We start from the raw sequence: 26,393 nt of genomic DNA, 5'->3' as shown, positions 1-26,393 counted from the left end.
GATCAAATGTATCATATGAAAGCCGCAAGCATTATATTGTTTCTTATTACATATATGACTTTTTTATATCAGAAATTATTAATTTAACAACATATTTAATAATATATATCAGTTAACAGAAGAGTTAATTTCCACTGTCACAAAAAGTAGTTTATACAATGTTTAAACACTAGAGTTCGTCGAATAATTTATTTTCTATATTGTTATTAACTGGATTTTAGTTACCTAAATACAGGAGCAACATATATGATGCTATAATACTCCTCACAGCATCCCGACTCGTGGGTATAAAGCTATAATATTCCTCACAGCATCCCGACTCGTGGGTATAAAGCTATAATATTCCTCACAGCATCCCGACTCGTGGGTATAAAGCTATAATATTCCTCACAGCATCCCGACTCGTGGGTATAAAGCTATAATATTCCTCACAGCATCCCGACTCGTGGGTATAGAGCTATAATATTCCTCACAGCATCCCGACTCGTGCGTATAGAGCTATAATATTCCTCACAGCATCCCGACTCGTGGGTATAGAGCTATAATATTCCTCACAGCATCCCGACTCGTGGGTATAAAGCTATAATATTCCTCACAGCATCCCGACTCGTGGGTATAAAGCTATAATATTCCTTACAGCATCCCGACTCGTGGGTATAAAGCTATAATATTCCTCACAGCATCCCGACTCGTGGGTATAAAGCTATAATATTCCTCACAGCATCCCGACTCGTGTGTGAGACGGGGAGGCATTCGGGCATCCTCGCTGCGTCAGCCGCCTCACCCCCCATCAACTCCAGGCTCACTCGGTCAGCAGTGACACGCCGCTGCTGAGGTCATCTCTCTCGTCCACCGTCAGGAGGCAGTGGCTGTGTGAGTAGCGAGGCATCGCGACCCCCGCACCAAGCGGCCTCCTCACCCGTTGCTCGGTTATGGAAGTCTGCTCAGGCTCATGACGTCAGATGTCGCTTCTGCTGCGGACCTTGTCGTCTGCTCAAGCTCTCCGTCTCACAAATTCTGCGAATAATATATATATTTATAAGTGATTAATTTTCATAAAATCTAACAAAACATATTCATACATAAGAAATCATTACCCATCCAACCCGTTCTCGCAAATTTAATAAGTCAATATTGACTTATTAGTTGCGTGCATAGGTGACATACTAAACATAATAGTTTCCCTTGAAAAGCTTCATAGAAAACACCGACCTTACCTAACCTACTTAGTATGTTAAAATAAGCATCTTATAGCTTCGTAATTACAATTGTTACTTAACCTATTATAGGTATAGGTTAGGTAATAATTGTAATTACGAAGCAATAAGATGCTTATCTTAACATAATAAGTAGGTTAGGTAAGGTCGGTGTTTTCTATGAAGCTTTTCAAGGGAAACTATTATGTTAAGTATGTCACCTATGCACATATTTAATAAGTCAATATTGACTTATTAAATTTGCGAGAACGGGTTGACCCATCTTCGTGGATACTAAGCAATATTCTATATCTATAATTGAATGAGAGAGAATGTTTGTGTCTTTGTCCCAAGTTGGGGGCCAGACGCTCGGAGCTAACCTCACTCAAATTAACAGAAGGCGTGGTCTGAGGTACGGGATGAACATAGGCTTCTCGGGGTCCCCAATATTCAAAAGGGAACACCGTGCCAGATTCACATTCAGACTCAAACGACGAGTTTTGGCATTGCCAGCCAGCTACACAGCTAAATATAATAAATACAATTAGTTAGTTTTAAAACCAACTTTATTTTTTCTTATAGTAATTTACACCATTATTCACTGATATCCAGAAAATTGACAGAAAAATTCCTGCTATTCATAATCTGTCCATAGTAGCATAAAACAGATGATCCTCACACAGCTTTAAAGATTTCTCAAGCCGCGCTCCGTTATCATAGTAAAGGGATAACTATTCTATTTTCTTTTAGTATTTCACACAGTCAGTTAACCCTGGAAACACAAACCGAAACTGTCTCTATTTTCCGCTTCTTACAACTTGTAATAAAGTTGTTACATCTTGGCTTAACGTGTTTATGACGTATTAGAACGTTGTTACAACTTGCTATATTGGTTGTTATAACTGGTTAGGAGGTGTTAAAACTTGTTCGAACGTTGTACCAACGTCGTAGTTTCGGTGTGTGTTTGGAGGGAAGTCAGCCCTTCCTCGTGAGCATTCCCAACGACAACAGTATGTCATACTTAAGTCCCATAACCAACTCTGCTTCTGGCCTTAGGAATACTTAGGAATATTTAGGATTACTTAGATATACTTCTAAGGGGCCTCGTAGCCTGGTGGATAGCGCGCAGGACTCTTAATTCTGTGGCGCGGGTTCGATTCCCGCACGAGGCAGAAACAAATGGGCAAAGTTTCTTTCACCCTGAATGCCCCTGTTACCTAGCAGTAAATAGATACCTGGGAGTTAGTCAGCTGGCACGGGCTGCTTCCTGGGGGTGGAGGCCTGGTCGAGGACCGGGCCGCGGGGACACTAAAGCCCCGAAATCATCTCAAGATAACCTCAAGATAACCTCAAGATACTTAGGTTATTTTGAAGTAGACTTCAAAATGCGACATGCCTTAATGAGAACAACTTGGTAAAGCTCCTCTCCCCAGCAACCATCCACACACGAATAGTTCACAATTATTTGTAGACTAGCTGTACCCGGCCACGCACTGCTGTGGCTCAGCAATGCTTGCGCGTTACTGAACCACAGCAACCCTCCCCTGTCTCCCAGTCTTCCCCACCACTCCCTTCCCCACCATTAAGCACTCCCCTGTCCCCCTCATCCTCCCCACCAACCCCCTATCCCGTTCCCTCGTCCTCCCCCACCATCCCCCTATCCCGTTCCCTCGTCCTCCCCCACCATCCCCCTATCCCGTTCCCTCGTCCTCCCCCACCATCCCCCTATCCCGTTCCCTCGTCCTCCCCCACCATCCCCCTATCCCGTTCCCTCGTCCTCCCCCACCATCCCCCTATCCCGTTCCCTCGTCCTCCCCCACCATCCCCCTATCCCGTTCCCTCGTCCTCCCCCACCATCCCCCTATCCCGTTCCCTCGTCCTCCCCCACCATCCCCCTATCCCGTTCCCTCGTCCTCCCCCACCATCCCCCTATCCCGTTCCCTCGTCCTCCCCCACCATCCCCCTATCCCGTTCCCTCGTCCTCCCCCACCATCCCCCTATCCCGTTCCCTCGTCCTCCCCCACCATCCCCCTATCCCGTTCCCTCGTCCTCCCCCACCATCCCCCTATCCCGTTCCCTCGTCCTCCCCCACCATCCCCCTATCCCGTTCCCTCGTCCTCCCCCACCATCCCCCTATCCCGTTCCCTCGTCCTCCCCCACCATCCCCCTATCCCGTTCCCTCGTCCTCCCCCACCATCCCCCTATCCCGTTCCCTCGTCCTCCCCCACCATCCCCCTATCCCGTTCCCTCGTCCTCCCCCACCATCCCCCTATCCCGTTCCCTCGTCCTCCCCCACCATCCCCCTATCCCGTTCCCTCGTCCTCCCCCACCATCCCCCTATCCCGTTCCCTCGTCCTCCCCCACCATCCCCCTATCCCGTTCCCTCGTCCTCCCCCACCATCCCCCTATCCCGTTCCCTCGTCCTCCCCCACCATCCCCCTATCCCGTTCCCTCGTCCTCCCCCACCATCCCCCTATCCCGTTCCCTCGTCCTCCCCCACCATTCTCTACTCCCTCGTTTGATGCATTCCTAAATGATCTGATGTTCCCATCAGAAAAATGGGAATATCAAATGATCTGATGTTCCCATCACTGAAAAATAAGAACAGTTAAGAAAACGAAATGAAAAACAATGAAAAACTAAAAAAAATCAACTATACTCACGAAATGAACGGTAATGTAAAAACTCAGCTCAATTCTAACGCAATGTCACCAAAATAATTAAGTCAAAATAAAAATAAATAAAAATATATGACAATTCAATTTATCAATGTAATCAGAAATATTGAAATGGAATCATTACATATTTAGTACAGCGCTTGTTACTTTTGCATGCATAAGAACATAAGAATAAAGGTAACTGCAGAAGGCCTATTGGCCCATACGAGGCAGCTCCTATCTATAACCACCCAATCCCACTCATATACTTGTCCAACCCACGCTTGAAACAATCGAGGGACCCCACCTCCACCACGTTACGCGGCAATTATTTCCACAAATCAACAACCCTGTTATTGAACCAGTATTTACCCAAGTCTTTCCTAAATCTAAACTTATCCAATTTATACCCATTGTTTCGTGTTCTGTCGTGGGTATTAAAAGTTGATACTTTTAATTAAATTTTAATTAAAATTTAATAAAATTTTAATTTTAATTAAAAGTTGATACTTTTAATACCCTATTAATATCCCCTTTGTTATGTCCATTCATCCACTTGTAAACCTCTATCATGTCACCCCTAACTCTTCGCCTTTCCAGTGAATGCAACTTAAGCTTTGTTAATCTTTCTTCATATGAAAGATTTCTAATTTGGGGAATTAACTTAGTCATCCTACGCTGGACACGTTCAAGTGAATTTATATCCATTCTATAATATGGCGACCAAAACTGAACTGCATAATCTAAATGGGGCCTAACTAGAGCAAGATATAGCTTGAGAACCACACCAGGTGTCTTGTTACTAACGCTGCGATTAATAAATCCGTGTCTGATTTGCCTTATTACGAACATTTATGCATTGATCCTTTTGTTTTAAATTCTTACTAATCATAACTCCCAGATCCCTTTCGCAATCCGACTTCGCAATCTCAACACCATCTAACTCGTATCTTGTAACCCTATCATCATTATTTGATGAAGAATTTGAAGAACCTTATAGGTAAAAAGAGAGCTTGGTACAAAAAGATTAAAAATGGGGAGGTCACTTTAGAACAGGAATTCGTACAACTGGTTAGAAATGTTAAAAAAGAGATAAGGAAAGCAAAAAAGAAACTATGAAGTTCTCATAGCAGGGCAAGCAAAGACAAATCCTAAAGTTTTTTTTCAGTTATATCGAACTAAGACTAGGGAAAGGATAGGTCCATTAAAAACTGAGACAGGTCAAATAACAGATAGTGATGAAGAGATGAGTAGTATTTTTAATAATTTTACAATTGCAGCCTTCCAGGTCACTAAGCAGGAAGGATTGCAGGAGACGCACCGTTTTCTCCAGAAAGAAAGTCTAGCAGTCTCCGTGGTGTAGTGGTAAGACACTCGCCTGGCGTTCCGCGAGCGCTATGTCATGGGTTCGTATCCTGGCCGGGGAGGACTTACTGGGCGCAATTCCTTAACTGTAGCCTCTGTTTAACGCAACAGTAAAATGTGTACTTGGTTGAAAAAACGATTCTTCGCGGCAGGGATCGTATTCCAGGGACCATAGGATTAAGGACTTGCCCGAAACGCTACGCGTACTAGTGGCTCTACAAGAATGTAACAACTCTTGTATATATCTCAAAAAAAAAAAAAAAAAAAGTATTCTTACAGCATAGACTGGAGATAACTAAAGGATTAGTTAATCCTTTAGTTATTAGTTATGGATATAAATTCACTTGAACGTGTCCAGCATAGGATGACGTAGTAGAAGTTAATTCCCCAAATTAGAAATCTTTCATATGAAGAAAGATTAACAAAGCTTAAGTTGCATTCACTGGAAAGGCGAAGAGTTAGGGGTGACATGATAGAGGTTTACAAGTGGATGAATGGACATAACAAAGGGGATATTAATAGGGTATTAAAAGTATCAACACAAGACAGAACACGAAACAATGGGTATAAATTGGATAAGTTTATATTTAGGAAAGACTTGGGTAAATACTGGTTCAGTAACAGGGTTGTTGATTTGTGGAACCAATTGCCGCGTAACATTGTGGAGGTGGGGTCCCTCGATTGTTTCAAGCGCGGGTTGGACAAGTATATGAGTGGGATTGGGTGGTTATAAATAGGAGCTGCCTCGTATGGGCCAATAGGCCTTCTGCAGTTGCCTTTGTTCTTATGTTCTTAATGGCAAATGGACACAGGTGTTCAAGGATAAGGGGGCCATAACCACTATGGTCAGAGAGAGTCTGGTTGAGACTGATTGTAAAACAGGCCGAATCATCTGTGTAAAGTACCCAGACGGCAGCAGTAGGGACATGGTAGAGGTATCCCTGATCGTGGACACACCTTATGTCAGAGGAAAAATACCTGCCGTGTAGTGTAAATGAGTCGTATATGGATTATTACTGGGAAATACTCCTAGAGTGAATGACCAGATTGGTCCGCCCTTTGAGAATCTTCCACAGAAAACGGAGATTGGAATGTGGAAGTCTAACGCACAGAACGGGGCTGTCAACAATTCCCCGCGCTAAAAGCAGCCACTCAGGAAAAAAACGGGCACATGAGATGACAGGAAACCAACTAGCGAATGGCGGCCGAGTGCTTTTGACTGTTATTAAGACGTAAGCCATGAGCACGGGGCTGCCTAACTCTCTCATGCCATTAGATTTTCACTTTATGAAGCGAGTGACGATTCCAGGATTACAGAATGAGCAGGGAAGGAACCCTATGCTCAGTCAGGTGAGCATGCAGGCCGCAGAAGAAAAGACTCGCCCGGTTAACTCAGTTGGGAGAGCGACCAGCACTGAGTTTGACAAGGGGGGTCAAGAAGTGACGCCCTGTCAATATGATAGCAGCAGAGAAGAACCGCTGTCAACAGGTTCTTCACCAACAGAGGAAATACCTTCTCAAAGTGTTGAAACAAGAGAATATGAAGAACTGTCAATAAATGTTTCCCCAACCGGCGAAGAACAAGAACTCCGCCGGTAACCACCTCCCCCAGAGGTCGCTATTGTCTTGCATGACACACGTCCCAGGGGAGAACGGACGGCCTAGTGAGGAGAACAGTTACCAGGTGTCGAACCGACTGGGGCCCAGAGCTAGCGCCAACCGTCACACTCACCCAGGGTCGAGCGACATCCCAGTAGTGGGTCCGGCTGATCTGTCAATTGGCAGGGAGGGACTTTTCTCTTCTGCAGGAGACCAGTAGAACTGAGAGCTGTTCCACTCAACACACACACATCTAGCAACCTCTCATAGAAAATGAGGTGCTTGTGTAAGTTAGCATGTTGTGAACAAAATGGTCTTCCACCAAATTAAGTTTTTTAGAGGGAGGTTATGTGAGGGGAATAGAAAATCCCATTAGCTTACATATGTTTGATAGAAGAAAGCACCCTGCCATTTTTTTCCAAGCGGTTGCACAAGTGTGCACGTAGTCTAGTTTTCTTAATATGGGAGCTAGACATTTATTGTTTGGTGTCTATTGAAATCAGACGCCCTCAACTGTTCAGTAAAGCTGCGGTGGCCGCCATATCCTTGCTGTGAAAGGAATTACAGCATTAGTAAAATTTTAAGTCACTTTGGTTGCTTAGGGACAAAGCCAAAGCCAGGGGGACTTGGGGTAGGAGAAACCTAATGGTTTTCCTGGCTTGTGTAAACAATCCACTGGTAGGCTGTGATGTCAGGAATCACGTGATTGGGAGTCAGGATCTTATTGGAAGCGGCACTTCTGGGCCTCCATAATGCTGTTTGCTGATTGGCTAATTTCGTGGGACAAGGGAAGGCTGGTAAGGACCCACCCCAGGAGCTCGGTACACCGTGACCATTATTCTGAAAGTGACTTTTGATCTGGGAAGACGTGTTGATTTTCCGTAACTTCGGTCAAAGTTATGGAAAATCCCATTTGAACGCGAGTTCATTAAGCCTAGTATATGTCAATCACGTCCTACCGATACCGCGTGTCAGAATCCGGTACTGAAACAGAGCACACACATATTGACGAAAATAACGGATACGTAAATAGAGTAACTCCACACGTGTTAACCTTCAGAGCATCTAGACTGTAGTTATCATATCCGCGGTCATCGAGTCAATCGTTAGCGATCCGTCAACATATCGCTCAGTGAACTGTTAGTAGGGATTTAACATATCAAATTCCCTGTGACCGAAGTTAAAATTTGAGTGAATAACGTAAATTAACAAACTGTTGTAGACTTGTAGAGTATTCCATCCACTGCGCGGGCCACACCTGCTGTGTGGCCCGCTTCTCCCCCCCCCACCCCCCCCACCCCGCGGGCCACACCTGCTGTGTGGCCCGCTTCATGACCCCGCGGGCCACCCCACCCCGCGGGCCACACCTGCTGTGTGGCCCGCTTCTCCCCCCCCCACCCCCCCCCCACCCCCCCCACCCCCCCACCCCGCGGACCACACCTGCTGTGTGGCCCGCTTCCCCCCCCTACCCCCCCCCCCACCGCGCGGGCCACACCTGCTGTGTGGCCCGTTTCCCCCCCCCACCCCCCCCACCCCGCGGGCCACACCTGCTGTGTGGCCCGCTTCCCCCCCCCCACCCCCCCACCCTGCGGGCCACACCTGCTGTGTGGCCTGCTTCCCCCCCCCCACCCCCCCACCCCGCGGGCCACACCTGCTGTGTGGCCCGCTTCCCCCCCCCCCTACCCCCCCCCACCCCGCGGGCCACACCTGCTGTGTGGCCCGCTTCCCCCCCCCCCTACCCCCCCACCCCGCGGGCCACACCTGCTGTGTGGCCCGCTTTACCCCCCCCCACCCCCCCACCCCGCGGGCTCAGCCGGACCCCAGTCGCTCAGCCGGACCCCACCATTGGGTGTCGCTCAGCCGGACCCCACCATTGGGTGTCGCTCAGCCGGACCCCACCATTGGGTGTCGCTCAGCCGCTTCCCCCCCCCACCCCGCGGGCCACATCTGCTGTGTGGCCCGCTTCCCCCCCCCCTACCCCCCCACCCCGCGGGCCACACCTGCTGTGTGGCCCGCTTCCCCCCCTACCCCCCCACCCCGCGGGCCACACCTGCTGTGTGGCCCGCTTCCCCCCCTACCCCCCCACCCCGCGGGCCACACCTGCTGTGTGGCCCGCTTCCCCCCCCTACCCCCCCACCCCGCGGGCCACACCTGCTGTGTGGCCCGCTTCCCCCCCCTACCCCCCCACCCCGCGGGCCACACCTGCTGTGTGGCCCGCTTCCCCCCCCCTACCCCCCCACCCCGCGGGCCACACCTGCTGTGTGGCCCGCTTCCCCCCCCTACCCCCCCACCCCGCGGGCCACACCTGCTGTGTGGCCCGCTTCCCCCCCCTACCCCCCCACCCCGCGGGCCACACCTGCTGTGTGGCCCGCTTCCCCCCCCTACCCCCCCACCCCGCGGGCCACACCTGCTGTGTGGCCCGCTTCCCCCCCCCTACCCCCCCACCCCGCGGGCCACACCTGCTGTGTGGCCCGCTTCCCCCCCCCCCTACCCCCCCACCCCGCGGGCCACATCTGCTGTGTGGCCCGCTTCCCCCCCCCCTACCCCCCCACCCCGCGGGCCACACCTGCTGTGTGGCCCGCTTCCCCCCCCTACCCCCCCACCCCGCGGGCCACACCTGCTGTGTGGCCCGCTTCCCCCCCCCTACCCCCCCACCCCGCGGGCCACACCTGCTGTGTGGCCCGCTTCCCCCCCCCTACCCCCCCACCCCGCGGGCCACACCTGCTGTGTGGCCCGCTTCCCCCCCCCCTACCCCCCCACCCCGCGGGCCACATCTGCTGTGTGGCCCGCTTCCCCCCCCCCCTACCCCCCCACCCCGCGGGCCACACCTGCTGTGTGGCCCGCTTCCCCCCCCTACCCCCCCACCCCGCGGGCCACACCTGCTGTGTGGCCCGCTTCCCCCCCCTACCCCCCCACCCCGCGGGCCACACCTGCTGTGTGGCCCGCTTCCCCCCCCCCTACCCCCCCACCCCGCGGGCCACACCTGCTGTGTGGCCCGCTTCCCCCACGCCATCTCGTGGGAGCACGTGATTCTCGCTTCTGGGACTCTGAGCCTACGTTGTTGTTGTTGTTGTTTGAGATTTAGCTACTGAGAACGAAGTGTCCAGGTAGCACGGGCTATGGTGAACCCGTAAGCTGATCCTACACCAGGCTCGACACCCAGCATCCTGTCGCTACTTCACCCACACGTGTTCCTGTGAAAAAGAGTCTACCTCGTGCGGCCTGATCTTCAATCAACGGCAGAGTTTAACTTTTTTTTTTTTTTTTGAGATATATAGAAGAGTTGTTACATGGTTGTAGAGCCACTAGTACGCGTAGCGTTTCGGGCAAGTCCTTAATCCTATGGTCCCTGGAATACGATCCCCGCCGCGAAGAATCGTTTTTTCATCCAAGTACACATTTTACTGTTGCGTTAAACAGAGGCTACAGTTAAGGAATTGCGCCCAGTAAATCCTCCCCGGCCAGGATACGAACCCATGACATAGCGCTCGCGGAACGCCAGGCGAGTGTCTTACCACTACACCACGGAGACTGTAAATTAGTTACCTAACCTAACTAACTTATTAGTTAGTAATAAGTGATTGATTGACAGTTAAGAGGCGGGCCGAAAGAGCAGAGCTTAACCCCCGCAAGTACAACTAGGTGAATACAGAACGAGGAAGCCGTAAGTAAGGCAAGTGAAGTATATCTTGGCGATTAAAATTCAAATTCAAAAATTCAAATGTTTATTTAGGTAAAGTACATATATACAAGGGGTTATACAGATTTTGATGAATATATAGATAGAGTTAGTACATACAATGCCTAAAGCCACTATTACGCAAAGTGTTTCAGGCAGATTTACTTACTGTAGTAAGTAAATCTTCATGGAATTTATCTGATTTACTTACTGTAGTAAGTAAATCTTCATGGAATTTATCTGATTTACTTACTGTAGTAAGTAAATCAGATTTACAGATTTTAGACTTAATTTACAGACTTACAGATTTTACGTACAGTATTGATTACTGTAGATTGGCCTGAGTGTGTGTGTGTATTACACCTGTTACACATTTAGATATTATTACTGTGTTTTATAATAAATTATATGTATTGTCTTGTGCGGCTTAATGTATACCAATATGTAATGTATTGAGGGGCCTCGTAGCCTGGTGGATAGCGCGCAGGACTCGTAATTCTGTGGCGCGGGTTCGATTCCCGCACGAGGCAGAAACAAATGGGCAAAGTTTCTTTCACCCTGAATGCCCCTGTTACCTAGCAGTAAAATAGGTACCTGGGAGTTAGTCAGCTGTCACGGGCTGCTTCCTGGGGGTGGAGGCCTGGTCGAGGACCGGGCCGCGGGGACGCTAAGCCCCGAAATCATCTCAAGATAACCTCAAGATATACCGTCACTGTGCATAAAATTCCATGAATATTTTCTTTTTTTTCTCGTTCTAGGAAAAAAACAGTTGAAAGTAAAGTGGGTTGATTACTCACTTTTTTTTACCTGCAATTCCAGTTTTCTGTGTGTTTGTTGATTTGTCATTTATTAAGGGTGACTGTGCTGTATTGTGTCATATAAGCGCTGAGTTTAGCGCTGTATTGTTGCTGTATTTTGTTGGTTGGCGTGACCCGGTGTTGTATTAATTTGCAAATTAATACTTAAAGAGGCAGTAAATTGTAATTAGTCACTAATTAACGTCATTAGCGAAGTGTAAAGTAATTAGCAACATGTTGACTAATTCTTGGTTGTCAAGTGATCTAAGTGATCAGTTCAGTGTTAATGTAATTCTTTGTGAGTTAATTAACTGTCAGTTTGACAGTAATTAGTGTGGTTACTCACTGATTGCTAATTACTCGGTGTTTTGAATAATTACCTTCGGTAAACAGTGTTTGATTGCTTGACTGTCTGTGTAGACAGATCTCGTTTTAACATAAATTACCCTGCTTTTGATTAACTGTCTATAAGACAGTAGTTAACGTAATTGTGTTAAACTTGTTGTTTTGATTCAAATTGATTAGATTAATTGTCTTGTGTTGTCATAGTATTGTGACGTAATTGATTGTCTTGACTGCCATCCTGAGAGACGAGCCTTGACGTCTTTAGGTGCACAGAAGACTGTCTCTGTGACAGGTCTGTCTGTTGTGTCTTTATTGTTGTTGTTTAAGTTATCTTGAGGTTATCTTGAGATGATTTCGGGGCTTTAGTGTCCCCGCGGCCCGGTCCTCGACCAGGCCTCCACCCCCAGGAAGCAGCCCGTGACAGCTGACTAACTCCCAGGTACCTATTTTACTGCTAGGTAACAGGGGCATTCAGGGTGAAAGAAACTTTGCCCTTTTGTTTCTGCCTCGTGCGGGAATCGAACCCGCGCCACAGAATTACGAGTCCTGCGCGCTATCCACCAGGCTACGAGGCTACAAAAAGTTGTTTTGCTGCCGTCGCTAGCAACTGCTACTTGCGTGTGAGTGGTTACCCACTGTTTTAGGGTAGTTCAGGTTGAGGAGCTGCGAGCTTTCTGAACTGGAGTTCGACTATACTGACTGATTGTATAGTGTGAGTTCGACTATACTGGCTGATTGTATAGTGTGAGTTCGACTATACTGGCTGATTGTATAGTGTGAGTTCGACTATACTGACTGATTGTATAGTGTGAGTTCGACTATACTGGCTGATTGTATAGTGTGAGTTCGACTATACTGGCTGATTGTATAGTGTGAGTTCGACTATACTGGCTGATTGTATAGTGTGAGTTCGACTATACTGGCTGATTGTATAGTGTGAGTTCGACTATACTGACTGATTGTATAGTGTGAGTTCGACTATACTGACTGATTGTATAGTGTGAGTTCGACTATACTGGCTGATTGTATAGTGTGAGTTCGACTATACTGGCTGATTGTATAGTGTCGTAGTGTGCCACTACGGACTTGTAATCTTAAACTATTGTTGCCTTGTATTGTTATTAAGTTTTGTGAATCAATCTTAAGTGTTACTAAACGACATGTGTCTTTTCATCAACATCTTCACCTTGTCTCTAGTATTAGACTCGGCCTCGTACTTGAAGCTTATATGCGCAGGCGAGGAGTCACAATAACGTGGCTAAAGTAAGTTGATCAGACTACACACTAGAAGGTGCAGGGACGACGACGTTTCGGTCCATCCTGGTCCATTCTCAAGTCGATTTAGAATTCACAATCGACTTGAAAATGGTCCAGGACGGACCGAAACGTCGTCGTCCCTTCACCTTCTTGTGTGTGGTCTGGTCAACTGATTATATGCGGTTCTGGATACGTCTGGACTCGAACCAATTTCATAGCCACACACACACCAATGTAAATTTGGTGTGAGATCCCCTATAGCTACCCCTTACAACTGCCATCAGCAGCTATAGGGGCATACCGGCCCAGTGGATAAGAGAGTGCCAAGGGTTAGGGCTCTGGCGGCAGCTCTACGTCACCTATTTCTTTTTTTTTGAGATATATACAAGAGTTGTTACATTCTTGTAGAGCCACTAGTACGCGTAGCGTTTCGGGCAAGTCCTTAATCCTATGGTCCCTGGAATACGATCCCCTGCCGCGAAGAATCGTTGTTACAACCAAGTACACATTTTACTGTTGCGTTAAACAGAGGCTACAGTTAAGGAATGGCGCCCAGTAAATCCTCCCCGGTCAGGATACGAACCCAGGACATAGCGCTCGCGGAACACCAGGCGAGCGTTTCAGCCTTAAAGTAATGAGCTGCCCTTCACAGCATTTAATATGTTGTTACTGTAGTCCTTTCTGACTGAGGTTACTTGTATTAGTGTCATCCCAATAGATATCATCTCACAACTAGTTGTTGGCATTCGCGGAATCTATAATTAAGTGCATTCTGCAGTTATCATTCTGTTTTTGTTTGGCCAAACAAGAAAATTATAGACTCCTGGACGAATGAGTTCTCTTGTTTGTTCCCTTACTTCCCCTTACCTCTACCCGGTCTTACCTCTAGGGAGCCGGTCGGCCGAGCGGACAGCACGCTGGACTTGTGATCCTGTGGTCCTGGGGTCGATCCCAGGCGCCGGCGAGAAACAATGGGCAGAATTTCTTTCACCCTATGCCCCTGTTACCTAGCAGTAAAATAGATACCTGGGTGTTAGTCAGCTGTCACGGGCTGCTTCCTGGGGGTGGAGGCCTGCTCGAGGACCGGGCCGCGGGGACACCAAAAAGCCCCGAAATCATCTCAAGATAACCTCAAGATAAGATACCCCATGTGTTCTATTATTACTCTATAATACAATGTATATACTTCTTTCAACTTTGTTTTTTGTCTTAATCATATCTAATTGTGATGTCTATTGTGTTATATGTATAATTACAGTGTATGTCATCAAGACTTCCATTACTGTTCTAGCAACCACACTGAGGCCAGTGATTCCTGACTGCTATCACTAAGATGTTAGTGATAGCATCGATCCAGTTCTTGTAAATATCGTGTCAATACTGTTATCTTCAGATGATTTCGGGGCTTTTTTTAGCGTCCCCGCGGCCCGGTCCTCGACCAGGCCTCCACCCCCAGGAAGCAGCCCGTGACAGCTGACTAACTCCCAGGTACCTATTTTACTGCTAGGTAACAGGGGCATAGGGTGAAAGAAACGCTGCCCATTGTTTCTCGCCGGCGCCTGGGATCGACCCCAGGACCACAGTATCACAAGTCCAGCGTGCTGTCCGCCTGCCGACCGGCTCCCTAAGGGCCTACTGTACGTTAAAATTTTCTTGTTATCTAATTATAAAATTAATTAGGTCATAACTCTTGCTCCATTGAATCAGATAATTATCTTGTATAATTTCCAAGTCGTTGACACAAGATGTTGATAATTTTCTTTTACACAATATTTTGAGTTGAATTGTTTATATCTAAGACGTAGACATGAACATGTTCTTCATACTCTTGTTGTAATTAATACCCGAATTGCCCGAAACACTTTGCGTAATAGTGGCTTTAGGTTGACCAGACCACACACTAGAAATTGAAGGGACGACGACGTTTCGGTCCCTCCTGGACCATTCTCAAGTCGATTCAGCTTTAGGCAAGTGGCTTTAGGAATTGTATGTACTAACTCTATCTATAAATGCATCAACTTTTGTATCTTACCTTGTATATATGTACCTTCTTGAGGTTATCTTGAGATGATTTCGGGACTTTAGTGTCCCCGCGGCCCGGTCCTCGACCAGGCCTCCACCCCCAGGAAGCAGCCCGTGACAGCTGACTAACTCCCAGGTACCTATTTACTGCTAGGTAACAGGGGCATTCAGGGTGAAAGAAACTTTGCCCATTTGTTTCTGCCTCGTGCGGGAATCGAACCCGCGCCACAGAATTACGAGTCCTGTGCGCTATCCACCAGGCTACGAGGCCCCAATTACCTTACCTGAATTTATAAATTTAATACCATTGTTACCATGATTTTCTACTAAGTAAATTATGTTCCAATTTTTGAGCACATGCTGAGCGGTGTTAGTATTAACCTGAACCATCTTTTAACATTTAACTTGATATTTTACACGTAAACTATTATTGTATGCCACCGACGTCCTTCAGAATCATTGTATCTAGCTAGCCAGAGTCTTATCGATAAGGAACATCGACTTCGTATAGCATGTCCGAGCGGTGTTAGCTTTCAAATTCCAAGACGGTTGGAGTTTAGCCAATCCTGGACCAGTAGGCCCATGACGTCACACACCGTAGAGCGGTGGGTGGCTGCTCACGTGTAGGCCGCCAGTATCTCACAGACCTGGAGCAAGGTAGGACCTCGGTGCTGCACATCTATCTTAGATACCTTACGCAATAATAATACTTGAAGTAAACTACAGTATGTATCTCTTTGACAGCCAAGTATGGACAGGAAGGTACGAGTAAATGGTCTGATGGGCCCCCGGTACCTGAGTGACCAAACAATAGATGCTCAGTGATCTGATGGGTCCCCGGTACCTGAGTGACCAAACAATAGATGCTCAGTGATCTGATGGGTCTCCGGTACCTGAGTGACCAAACAATAGATGCTCAGTGATCTGATGGGTCTCCGGTACCTGAGTGACCAAACAATAGATGCTCAGTGATCTGATGGGTCTCCGGTACCTGAGTGACCAAACAATAGATGCTCAGTGATCTGATGGGTCTCCGGTATCTGAGTGACCAAACAATAGATGCTCAGTGATCTGATGGGTCTCCGGTATCTGAGTGACCAAACAATAGATGCTCAGTAATCTGATGGGCCTCCGGTACCTGAGTGACCAAACAATAGATGCTCAGTGATCTGGTGGGCCCCCGGTACCTGAGTGACCAAACAATAGATGCTCAGTGATCTGATGGGTCCCCGGTACCTGAGTGACCAAACAATAGATGCTCAGTGATCTGATGGGTCCCCGGTACCTGAGTGATCAAACAATAGATGCTCAGTGATCTGATGGGTCCCCGGTACCTGAGTGACCAAACAATAGATGCTCAGTGATCTGATGGGTCCCCGGTACCTGAGTGACCAAACAATAGATGCTCAGTGATCTGATGGGTCTCCGGTACCTGAGTGACCAAACAATAGATGCTCAGTGATCTGATGGGTCTCCGGTACCTGAGTGACCAAACAATAGATGCTCAGTGATCTGATGGGTCTCCGGTACCTGAGTGACCAAGCAATAGATGCTCAGTGATCTGATGGGTCTCCGGTACCTGAGTGACCAAACAATAGATGCTCAGTGGTCTGATGGGCCCCCGGTACCTGAGTGACCAAACAATAGATGCTCAGTGATCTGATGGGTCCCCGGTACCTGAGTGACCAAACAATAGATGCTCAGTGATCTGATGGGTCTCCGGTACCTGAGTGACCAAACAATAGATGCTCAGTGATCTGATGGGTCTCCGGTACCTGAGTGACCAAACAATAGATGCTCAGTGATCTGATGGGTCTCCGGTACCTGAGTGACCAAGCAATAGATGCTCAGTGATCTGATGGGTCTCCGGTACCTGAGTGACCAAACAATAGATGCTCAGTGGTCTGATGGGCCCCCGGTACCTGAGTGACCAAACAATAGATGCTCAGTGGTCTGATGGGCCCCCGGTACCTGAGCGTCCAAACAATAGATGCTCAGTGATCTGATGGGCCCCCGGTACCTGAGTGACCAAACAATAGATGCTCAGTGATCTGATGGGTCCCCGGTACCTGAGTGACCAAACAATAGATGCTCAGTGATCTGATGGGCCCCCGGTACCTGAGCGTCCAAACAATAGATGCTCAGTGATCTGATGGGTCCCCGGTACCTGAGTGACCAAACAATAGATCTTCAGTGATCTGATGGGTCTCCGGTACCTGAGTGACCAAACAATAGATGCTCAGTGATCTGATGGGTCTCCCGTACCTGAGTGACCAAACAATAGATGCTCAGTGATCTGATGGGTCTCCGGCACCTGAGTGACCAAACAATAGATGCTCAGTGGTCTGATGGGCCCCCGGTACCTGAGTGACCAAACAATAGATGCTCAGTGATCTGATGGGCCCCCGGTACCTGAGTGACCAAACAATAGATGCTCAGTGATCTGATGGGTCTCCGGTACCTGAGTGACCAAACAATAGATGCTCAGTGATCTGATGGGCCCCCGGTACCTGAGCGTCCAAACAATAGATGCTCAGTGATCTGATGGGCCCCCGGTACCTGAGTGACCAAACAATAGATGCTCAGTGATCTGATGGGTCTCCGGTACCTGAGTGACCAAACAATAGATGCTCAGTGATCTGATCGGTCTCCGGTACCTGAGTGACCAAGCAATAGATGCTCAGTGATCTGATGGGCCCCCGGTACCTGAGCGTCCAAACAATAGATGCTCAGTGATCTGATGGGCCCCCGGTACCTGAGTGACCAAACAATAGATGCTCAGTGATCTGATGGGTCTCCGGTACCTGAGCGTCCAAACAATAGATGCTCAGTGATCTGATGGGCCCCCGGTACCTGAGCGTCCAAACAATAGATGCTCAGTGATCTGATGGGCCCCCGGTACCTGAGCGTCCAAACAATAGATGCTCAGTGATCTGATGGGCCCCCGGTACCTGAGCGTACAAACAATAGATGCTCAGTGATCTGATGGGCCCCCGGTACCTGAGCGTCCAAACAATAGATGCTCAGTGATCTGATGGGCCCCCGGTACCTGAGCGTCCAAACAATAGATGCTCAGTGATCTGATGGGCCCCCGGTACCTGAGCGTCCAAACAATAGATGCTCAGTGATCTGATGGGCCCCCGGTACCTGAGCGTCCAAACAATAGATGCTCAGTGATCTGATGGGTCTCCGGTACCTGAGCGTCCAAACAATAGATGCTCAGTGATCTGATGGGTCTCCGGTACCTGAGTGACCAAACAATAGATGCTCAGTGATCTGATGGGTCTCCGGTACCTGAGTGACCAAACAATAGATGCTCAGTGATCTGATGGGTCTCCGGTACCTGAGTGACCAAACAATAGATGCTCAGTGATCTGATGGGTCTCCGGTACCTGAGTGACCAAACAATAGATGCTCAGTGATCTGATGGGCCCCCGGTACCTGAGCGTCCAAACAATAGATGCTCAGTGATCTGATGGGCCTCCGGTACCTGAGCGTCCAAACAATAGATGCTCAGTGATCTGATGTGCCCCCGGTACCTGAGCGTCCAAACAATAGATGCTCAGTGATCTGATGGGCCCCCGGTACCTGAGCGTCCAAACAATAGATGCTCAGTGATCTGATGGGCCCCCGGTACCTGAGTGACCAAACAATAGATGCTCAGTGATCTGATGGGTCTCCGGTATCTGAGTGACCAAACAATAGATGCTCAGTGATCTGATGGGTCCCCGGTACCTGAGTGACCAAACAATAGATGCTCAGTGATCTGATGGGTCCCCGGTACCTGAGTGACCAAACAATAGATGCTCAGTGATCTGATGGGTCCCCGGTACCTGAGTGACCAAACAATAGATGCTCAGTGATCTGATGGGCCCCCGGTACCTGAGTGACCAAACAATAGATGCTCAGTGATCTGATGGGTCTCCGGTATCTGATTTCAGGCTTCAGTCACCCCAAAGATTTCATTAACGAGACTGTCTTTGCTGTCTCTGTGCCGGACCTTCAGTATCAAGGGGGGCACTGTGCCGGACCTTCCGTGTCAAGGGGGCACTGTGCCGGACCTTCCGTATCAAGGTGGCACTGTGCCGGACCTTCCGTATCAAGGTGGCACTGTGCCGGACCTTCCGTGTCAAGGGGGCACTGTGCCGGACCTTCCGTATCAAGGTGGCACTGTGCCGGACCTTCCGTATCAAGGTGGCACTGTGCCGGACCTTCCGTATCAAGGTGGCACTGTGCCGGACCTTCCGTGTCAAGGGGGCACTGTGCCGGACCTTCCGTGTCAAGGGGGGCACTGTGCCGGACCTTCCGTATCAAGGGGGCACTGTGCCGGACCTTCCGTATCAAGGTGGGCACTGTGCCGGACCTTCCGTGTCAAGGGGGGCACTGTGCCGGACCTTCCGTATCAAGGGGGGCACTGTGCCGGACCTTCCGTGTCCAGGGTGGCACTGTGCCGAACCTTCCGTGTCAAGGGGGGCACTGTGCCGGACCTTCCGTGTCAAGGGGGGCACTGTGCTGGACCTTCCGTGTCAAGGTGGCACTGTGCCGGACCTTCCGTATCAAGGGGGGCACTGTGCCGGACCTTCCGTATCAAGGTGGCACTGTGCCGGACCTTCCGTATCAAGGTGGCACTGTGCCGGACCTTCCGTATCAAGGTGGCACTGTGCTGGACCTTCCGTGTCAAGGTGGCACTGTGCCGGACCTTCCGTGTCAAGGGAGCACTGTGCCGGACCTTCCGTGTCAAGGTGGCACTGTACCGGACCTTCCGTGTCAAGGTGGCACTGTGCCGGACCTTCCGTGTCAAGGGAGCACTGTGCCGGACCTTCCGTGTCAAGGTGGCACTGTACCGGACCTTCCGTGTCAAGGTGGCACTGTGCCGGACCTTCCGTGTCAAGGTGGCACTGTGCCAGACCTTCCGTGTCAAGGTGGCACTGTGCCGGACCTTCCGTGTCAAGGGAGCACTGTGCCGGACCTTCCGTGTCAAGGTGGCACTGTACCGGACCTTCCGTGTCAAGGTGGTACTGTGCCGGACCTTCCGTGTCAAGGTGGCACTGTGCCGGACCTTCCGTGTCAAGGTGGCACTGTGCCGGACCTTCCGTGTCAAGGGAGCACTGTGCCGGACCTTCCGTGTCAAGGGGGGCACTGTGCCGGACCTTCCGTGTCAAGGTGGCACTGTGCCGGACCTTCCGTGTCAAGGTGGCACTGTGCCGGACCTTCCGTATCAAGGGGGGCACTGTGCCGGACCTTCCGTGTCAAGTGAGCACTGTGCCGGACCTTCCGTGTCAAGGGGGGCACTGTGCCGGACCTTCCGTGTCAAGGTGGCACTGTGCCGGACCTTCCGTGTCAAGGTGGCACTGTGCCGGACCTTCCGTGTCAAGGGAGCACTGTGCCGGACCTTCCGTGTCAAGGGGGGCACTGTGCCGGACCTTCCGTATCAAGGTGGCACTGTGCCGGACCTTCCGTGTCAAGGGGGCACTGTGCCGGACCTTCCGTGTCAAGGGAGCACTGTGCCGGACCTTCCGTGTCAAGGGAGCACTGTGCCGGACCTTCCGTGTGAAGGTGGCACTGTACCGGACCTTCCGTGTCAAGGGGGCACTGTGCCGGACCTTCCGTGTCAAGGTGGCACTGTGCCGGACCTTCCGTGTCAAGGGGGCACTGTGCCGGACCTTCCGTGTCAAGGTGGCACTGTGCCGGACCTTCCGTGTGAAGGTGGCACTGTGCCGGACCTTCCGTGTGAAGGTGGCACTGTGCCGGACCTTCCGTGTCAAGGTGGCACTGTGCCGGACCTTCCGTGTCAAGGTGGCACTGTGCCGAACCTTCCGTGTCAAGGGGGGCACTGTGCCGGACCTTCCGTGTCAAGGGGGGCACTGTGCCGGACCTTCCGTGTCAAGAGGGGCACTGTGCCGGACCTTCCGTGTCAAGGGGGCACTGTGCGGACCTTCCGTGTCAAGGGGGCACTGTGCCGGACCTTCCGTGTCAAGGGGGCACTGTGCCGGACCTTCCGTGTCAAGGGGGGCACTGTGCCGGACCTTCAGTGTCAAGGGGGCACTGTGCCGGACCTTCCGTGTCCAGGGGGGCACTGTGCCGGACCTTCCGTGTCAAGGGGGCACTGTGCCGGACCTTCAGTGTCAAGGTGGCACTGTGCCGGACCTTCCGTGTCAAGGGGGGCACTGTGCCGGACCTTCCGTGTCCAGGGGGGCACTGTGCCGGACCTTCCGTATCAAAGGGGGCACTGTGCCGGACCTTACGTGTCAAGGGGGGCACTGTGCCGGACCTTCCGTGTCAAGGGGGGCACTGTGCCGGACCTTCCGTGTCAAGGGGGCACTGTGCCGGACCTTCCGTATCAAGGGGGGCACTGTGCCGGACCTTCCGTATCAAGGGTGGCACTGTGCCGGACCTTCCGTGTCAAGGGTGGCACTGTGCCGGACCTTCCGTGTCAAGGGGGCACTGTGCCGGACCTTCCGTATCAAAGGGGGCACTGTGCCGGACCTTCCGTATCAAGGGTGGCACTGTGCCGGACCTTCCGTATCAAGGGTGGCACTGTGCCGGACCTTCCGTGTCAAGGGGGCACTGTGCCGGACCTTCCGTATCAAGGGGGGCACTGTGCCGGACCTTCCGTATCAAGGGTGGCACTGTGCCGGACCTTCCGTATCAAGGGTGGCACTGTTCCGGACCTTCCGTGTCAAGGGGGCACTGTGCCGGACCTTCCGTATCAAAGGGGGCACTGTGCCGGACCTTCCGTATCAAAGGGGGCACTGTGCCGGACCTTACGTGTCAAGGGTGGCACTGTGCCGGACCTTACGTGTCAAGGGGGGCACTGTGCCGGACCTTCCGTGTCAAGGGTGGCACTGTGCCGGACCTTCCGTGTCAAGGGGAGCACTGTGCCGGACCTTACGTGTCAAGGGTGGCACTGTGCCGGACCTTACGTGTGAAGGGGGGCACTGTGCCGGACCTTCCGTGTCAAGGGGGGCACTGTGCCGGACCTTCCGTGTCAAGGGGGCACTGTGCCGGACCTTCCGTGTCAAGGGGGGCACTGTGCCGGACCTTCCGTGTCAAGGGGGGCACTGTGCCGGACCTTCCGTGTCAAGGGGGCACTGTGCCGGACCTTCCGTATCAAGGGGGCACTGTGCCGGACCTTCCGTGTCAAGGGGGCACTGTGCCGGACCTTCCGTGTCAAGGGGTCACGAAACTCGTATTATTGACCTTGTAAGGCTCTGGGGAACAATGGCCCAGATAATGGGTACCCCTGAAGTAATGGCTGCAACATGTACTCACCTAGTTGTGCTTGCGGGGGTTGAGCTTCAGCTCTTTGGTCCCGCCTCTCAACTGTCAATTAACTGGTGTACAGGTTCCTGAGCCTATTGGACTCTATCATATCTACACTTGAAACTGTGAATGGAGTGCATTCCATTTATTAACTACTCTGATACTGAAAACATTCTTCATTTGGGAATTTAGTTTCCACCTGTGTCCCCTCGTGTGAGTACCACCTGTATTAAGTGTTATCTTTATTTACCCTGTCAATTCCCCTGAGCATTTTGTATGTGGTAATCATGTCACCCCTAACTGTTCCGTCTTCCAGAGACTTGAGGTGCAAGGCACGCAGCCTTTCTTCGTAACTCAAACCTCGTAGTTCTGGATCTAGTCTAGTGGCTTTGAACTTATCTTTTTTTAGTATAGTAACCTTTGAACTTTTTCCAGCTTCGTCTTATTGTTGACAAGGTACGGGCTCCCTGCTGGGCTGCATACTCCAGGATTGGTCTTACATATGTGGCATACTGGGTTCTGAATGATTCCTTACACAGGTTTCTGAAGGTAGTCCTGATGTTAGCCAGCCTCGCATACGCCGCAGATGTTATTCTTTTGATGTTGACTTCAGGAGACAGGTTTGGTGTGATAACAACTCCTAGATCTTTCTCTCTGTCCGTTTCGTGAAGGACTTGGATTTCCAGTCGGTACGTTGTGTCTGGCTTCCTGTTCACTCCGCCTTACTTTACTTCGCATTTATCTGAATTGAATTTTAGTAGCCATGTGTAGGATCATTTCTTTTTTGTCCAGGTCATCTTATAGTAGCCTCTTGCTATCTTCCTGTCTTCCTGTTGCTATCTTCCTCTGTCTTAATCCTCCTCATAACGTTTGCATCATCAGCAAACATTGAGAGGAACGAGTCTGTTTCCTCTGGGAGATCATTTACATATATCACAAACAGTGTAGGTCTAAGGACTGACCCCTGTGGTACTCCATTGGTGAATGTCTCGCTACTCTGAGACCTCACCACTCACAGTGACTCGCTGTCTTCTGTTGCTTGGTTACACCCTAATCCAGTGGAGGGAATACCTTCCCTTTCACTCATGCCTGCATATCCAGCTTGTGCTCTAGTCTCTTATGTGGTACTGTATCAAAGGCTTTCTGGTAGTCCCAAAATGTGCAGTCTGCCCACCCTTCTCTCTCTTGCCTACTTTTTGTTGCTTGGTCATAAAATTATAATAATCCTTTGAGGCAACACTTCTCATCCCTGAACCAATGCTGGTGATGTGTTTGAAAACACTTTCTCTCCAGATGCTTTATTATTTTTGTTTACAATCTTCATCACCTTGCATAGTATGCAACCCTGGAAACACAAACCGAAACTGTCTCTATTTTCCGCTTGTTACAACTTGTAATAAAGTTGTTACATCTTGGCTTAACGTGTTTATGACGTATTAGAACGTTGTTACAACTTGCTATATTGGTTGTTATAACTGGTTAGGAGGTGTTAAATCTTGTTCGAACGTTGTACCAACGTCGTAGTTTCGGTGTGTGTTTGGCGGGAAGTTAGGGACACTGGCCTGTAGTTCAGTGCCTCCTGTCTGTCACCCTTCTTGTATATGAGGACTACATTAGCCGTCTTTCAAATTGTTGGCAGTTCTCCTGTTAATAGTGACTTGTTATACACCAAGGACAGAGGCACGCACAGAGCTTCTGCTCCTTCCATTATTATCCATGGTAATATTCCGTCTGGGCCTATATCCTCTCTCACACATGCTATTCAAGCAAATTCTTCCTCTCGTCCCCACTGGTTATCCCAAACTCCTCCAGTGGTGCCTGGGTTAGAGATTCCCTCTCTTAGTTCCCTCCTTGCTCTATTGTAAAGGCGTCCTGAAATTTATTATTGAGTCCTTGATACAATTTCTTCTCATTCATAGTGAACTTGTCAGCTCGAATCCTCAGTCTCAATACCTGTTCTTTCACTGTTGTTTTCCTTCTGGTGTGGCTGTGTAGCAGATTGGGCTGCATCTTTGTTTTATTTGCTTTGTCATTTTCATACTGTCTTTCTGCCTCTCTTCTCACTTTGAGGTACTCATTCCTGGCACTCTGGTGTCTCTCTGTGCACTCTCCTGTCTCTCTCTGCTCTCTCATGTCTCTCTCTGCTCTCTCATGTCTCTCTCTGCCCTCTCATGTCTCTCTCTGCCCTCTCATGTCTCTCTCTGCCCTCTCATGTCTCTCTCTGCTGTCTCATGTCTCTCTCTGCTCTCTCATGTCTCTCTCTGCCCTCTCATGTCTCTCTCTGCTGTCTCATGTCTCTCTCTGCTCTCTCATGTCTCTCTCTGCCCTCTCCTGTCTCTCTCTGCCCTCTCATGTCTCTCTCTGCCCTCTCCTGTCTCTCTCTGCTCTCTGGTGTCCTGTTATTTCTACAGTTTCTCCGCGCCCTTGGCTGTCCCAAGTGTTGGTAGCCCTGGACTACTGGCTGTCCCAAGTGTTGGCAGCCCTGGACTATGTTGGAAGCCCCTGGACTGTGTTGGCAGCCACTGGACTGTGTTGGAAGCCCCTGGACTGTGTTGGAAGCCCCTGGACTGTGTTGGAGGCCCCTGGACGGTGTTGGAAGCCCCTGGACTGTGTTGGAGGCCCCTGGACTGTGTTGGAAGCCCCTGGACTGTGTTGGAAGCCCCTGGACTGTGTCGGAAGCCCCTAGACTGTGATGGAAGCCTCTGGACTGTGTTGGAAGCCCCTAGACTGTGTTGTAAGTCTATGGACTGTCTTGGAAGCCCTCTGGACTCTGTTGGAAGCCCCTGGACTGTGTTGGAAGCCCTTGGACTGTGTTGGAAGCCCTTGGACTGTGTTGGAAGCCCTTGGACTCTGTTGGAAGCCCTTGGACTCTGTTGGAAGCCCCTGGACTCTGTTGGAAGCCCCTGGACTGTGTTGGAAGCCCTTGGACTGTGTTGGAAGCCCTTGGACTCTGTTGGAAGCCCTTGGACTCTGTTGGAAGCCCTTGGACTCTGTTGGAAGCCCCTGGACTCTGTTGGAAGTCCCTGGACTCTGTTGGAAGCCCTTGGACTCTGTTGGAAGCCCTTAGACTGTGTTGTAAGTCCATGGACTGTCTTGGAAGCCATCTGGACTCTGTTGGAAGCCCCTGGACTGTGTTGGAAGCCCCTGGACTGTGTTGGAAGCCCTTGGACTGTGTTGGAAGCCCTTGGACTGTGTTGGAAGCCCCTATACTGTGTTGGAAGCCCATAGACTGTGTTGGAAGCCCCTAGACTGTGTTGGAAGCCCCTAGACTGTGCTGGAAGCCCCTGTACTCTGTTGGAAGCCCCTAGACTAGTTAATTCAGAATGCAGAATTATAATTATTCAAACATAAACGAATTAAAATATATAAATATTGCATTCATTTTATCATATATTTAAGAAGACATACCACACACCTCTCATCTGCTTTACTTTAATTAAAGAAGTAAAAACCCTAAAATTACTTGGATTAGTAATTACCATTATTAGATTATCGTCATGAAGGCAATTACGTTTCTAACTGGAAGAGGTTGTAAAGGTGGAGGAGGATAAGGAAGAGAGAGAGAGAGAGAGAGAGAGAGAGAGAGAGAGAGAGAGAGAGAGAGAGAGAGAGAGAGAGAGAGAGAGAGAGAGAGAGAGAGAGAGAGAGAGAGAGAGAGAGAGAGAGAGAGAGAGAGAGAGAGAGAGAGAGAGAGAGAGAGAGAGAGAGAGAGAGAGAGAGAGAGAGAGAGAGAGAGAGAGAGAGAGAGAGAGAGAGAGAGAGACAGAGACAGAGAGAGAGAGAGAAAGAAGATGGAAAATGCAACAAGAAAGTGGAATAAGGAGAAGAAGTAACAAGAGATGAGAAATAGTGTCGCACATATAAGGAAGGGAAGTGGCGGGGTTGAAGCCAGCATGAGGAGGGAATGAGGCACATCATGTATTCCTCACCAGGAGGGAATGAGACACATCATGTATTCCTCACCAGGAGGGAATGAGGCACATCATGTATTCCTCACTAGGAGGAAATGAGGCACATGTGTAGCCTCGCAGGACACAAGAATTTCAAAGGGGGGAAAGAAATCCTTAAAAAAATTGAAAGCAGTGCTTCAAAGTTAGAAAAAAAAGATTCATCAAAGTGAAGCTGGATGTTTCATAGAGCTTCACCATAACTATCAAAGGCAGGGTTTAGACTGGAAAGAAACCTTCGGAAGAGATATGGAAAACTGGGCATT

General features: G+C 49.9%; 2 protein-coding genes across 2 annotated transcripts in view; both read right to left on the bottom strand.

Moving 5' to 3' along the window:
* Positions 1 to 26,393, bottom strand: part of LOC138363856 (cylicin-1-like) — a 120,708-nt gene that overhangs the window by 68,815 nt on the left and 25,500 nt on the right. Inside the window, exon 2 of the mRNA XM_069323217.1 lies at positions 1 to 1,017. This exon is cut by the window's left edge and continues 910 nt beyond it. The gene's annotated coding sequence lies outside the window, so the exon portion shown is untranslated. The remainder of the gene's footprint in view (positions 1,018 to 26,393) is intronic.
* Positions 24,586 to 25,284, bottom strand: LOC138364206 (ribosome-binding protein 1-like). The gene has a single exon (XM_069323531.1). The coding sequence runs from the start codon at positions 25,282 to 25,284 to the stop codon at positions 24,586 to 24,588; it is 699 nt and encodes a 232-aa protein (XP_069179632.1).

This window comes from Procambarus clarkii, chromosome 12, assembly GCF_040958095.1.
Source record: "Procambarus clarkii isolate CNS0578487 chromosome 12, FALCON_Pclarkii_2.0, whole genome shotgun sequence".
Lineage (NCBI taxonomy): Eukaryota > Metazoa > Arthropoda > Malacostraca > Decapoda > Cambaridae > Procambarus > Procambarus clarkii.
This window is presented reverse-complemented; position numbering and strand designations above follow the sequence as displayed.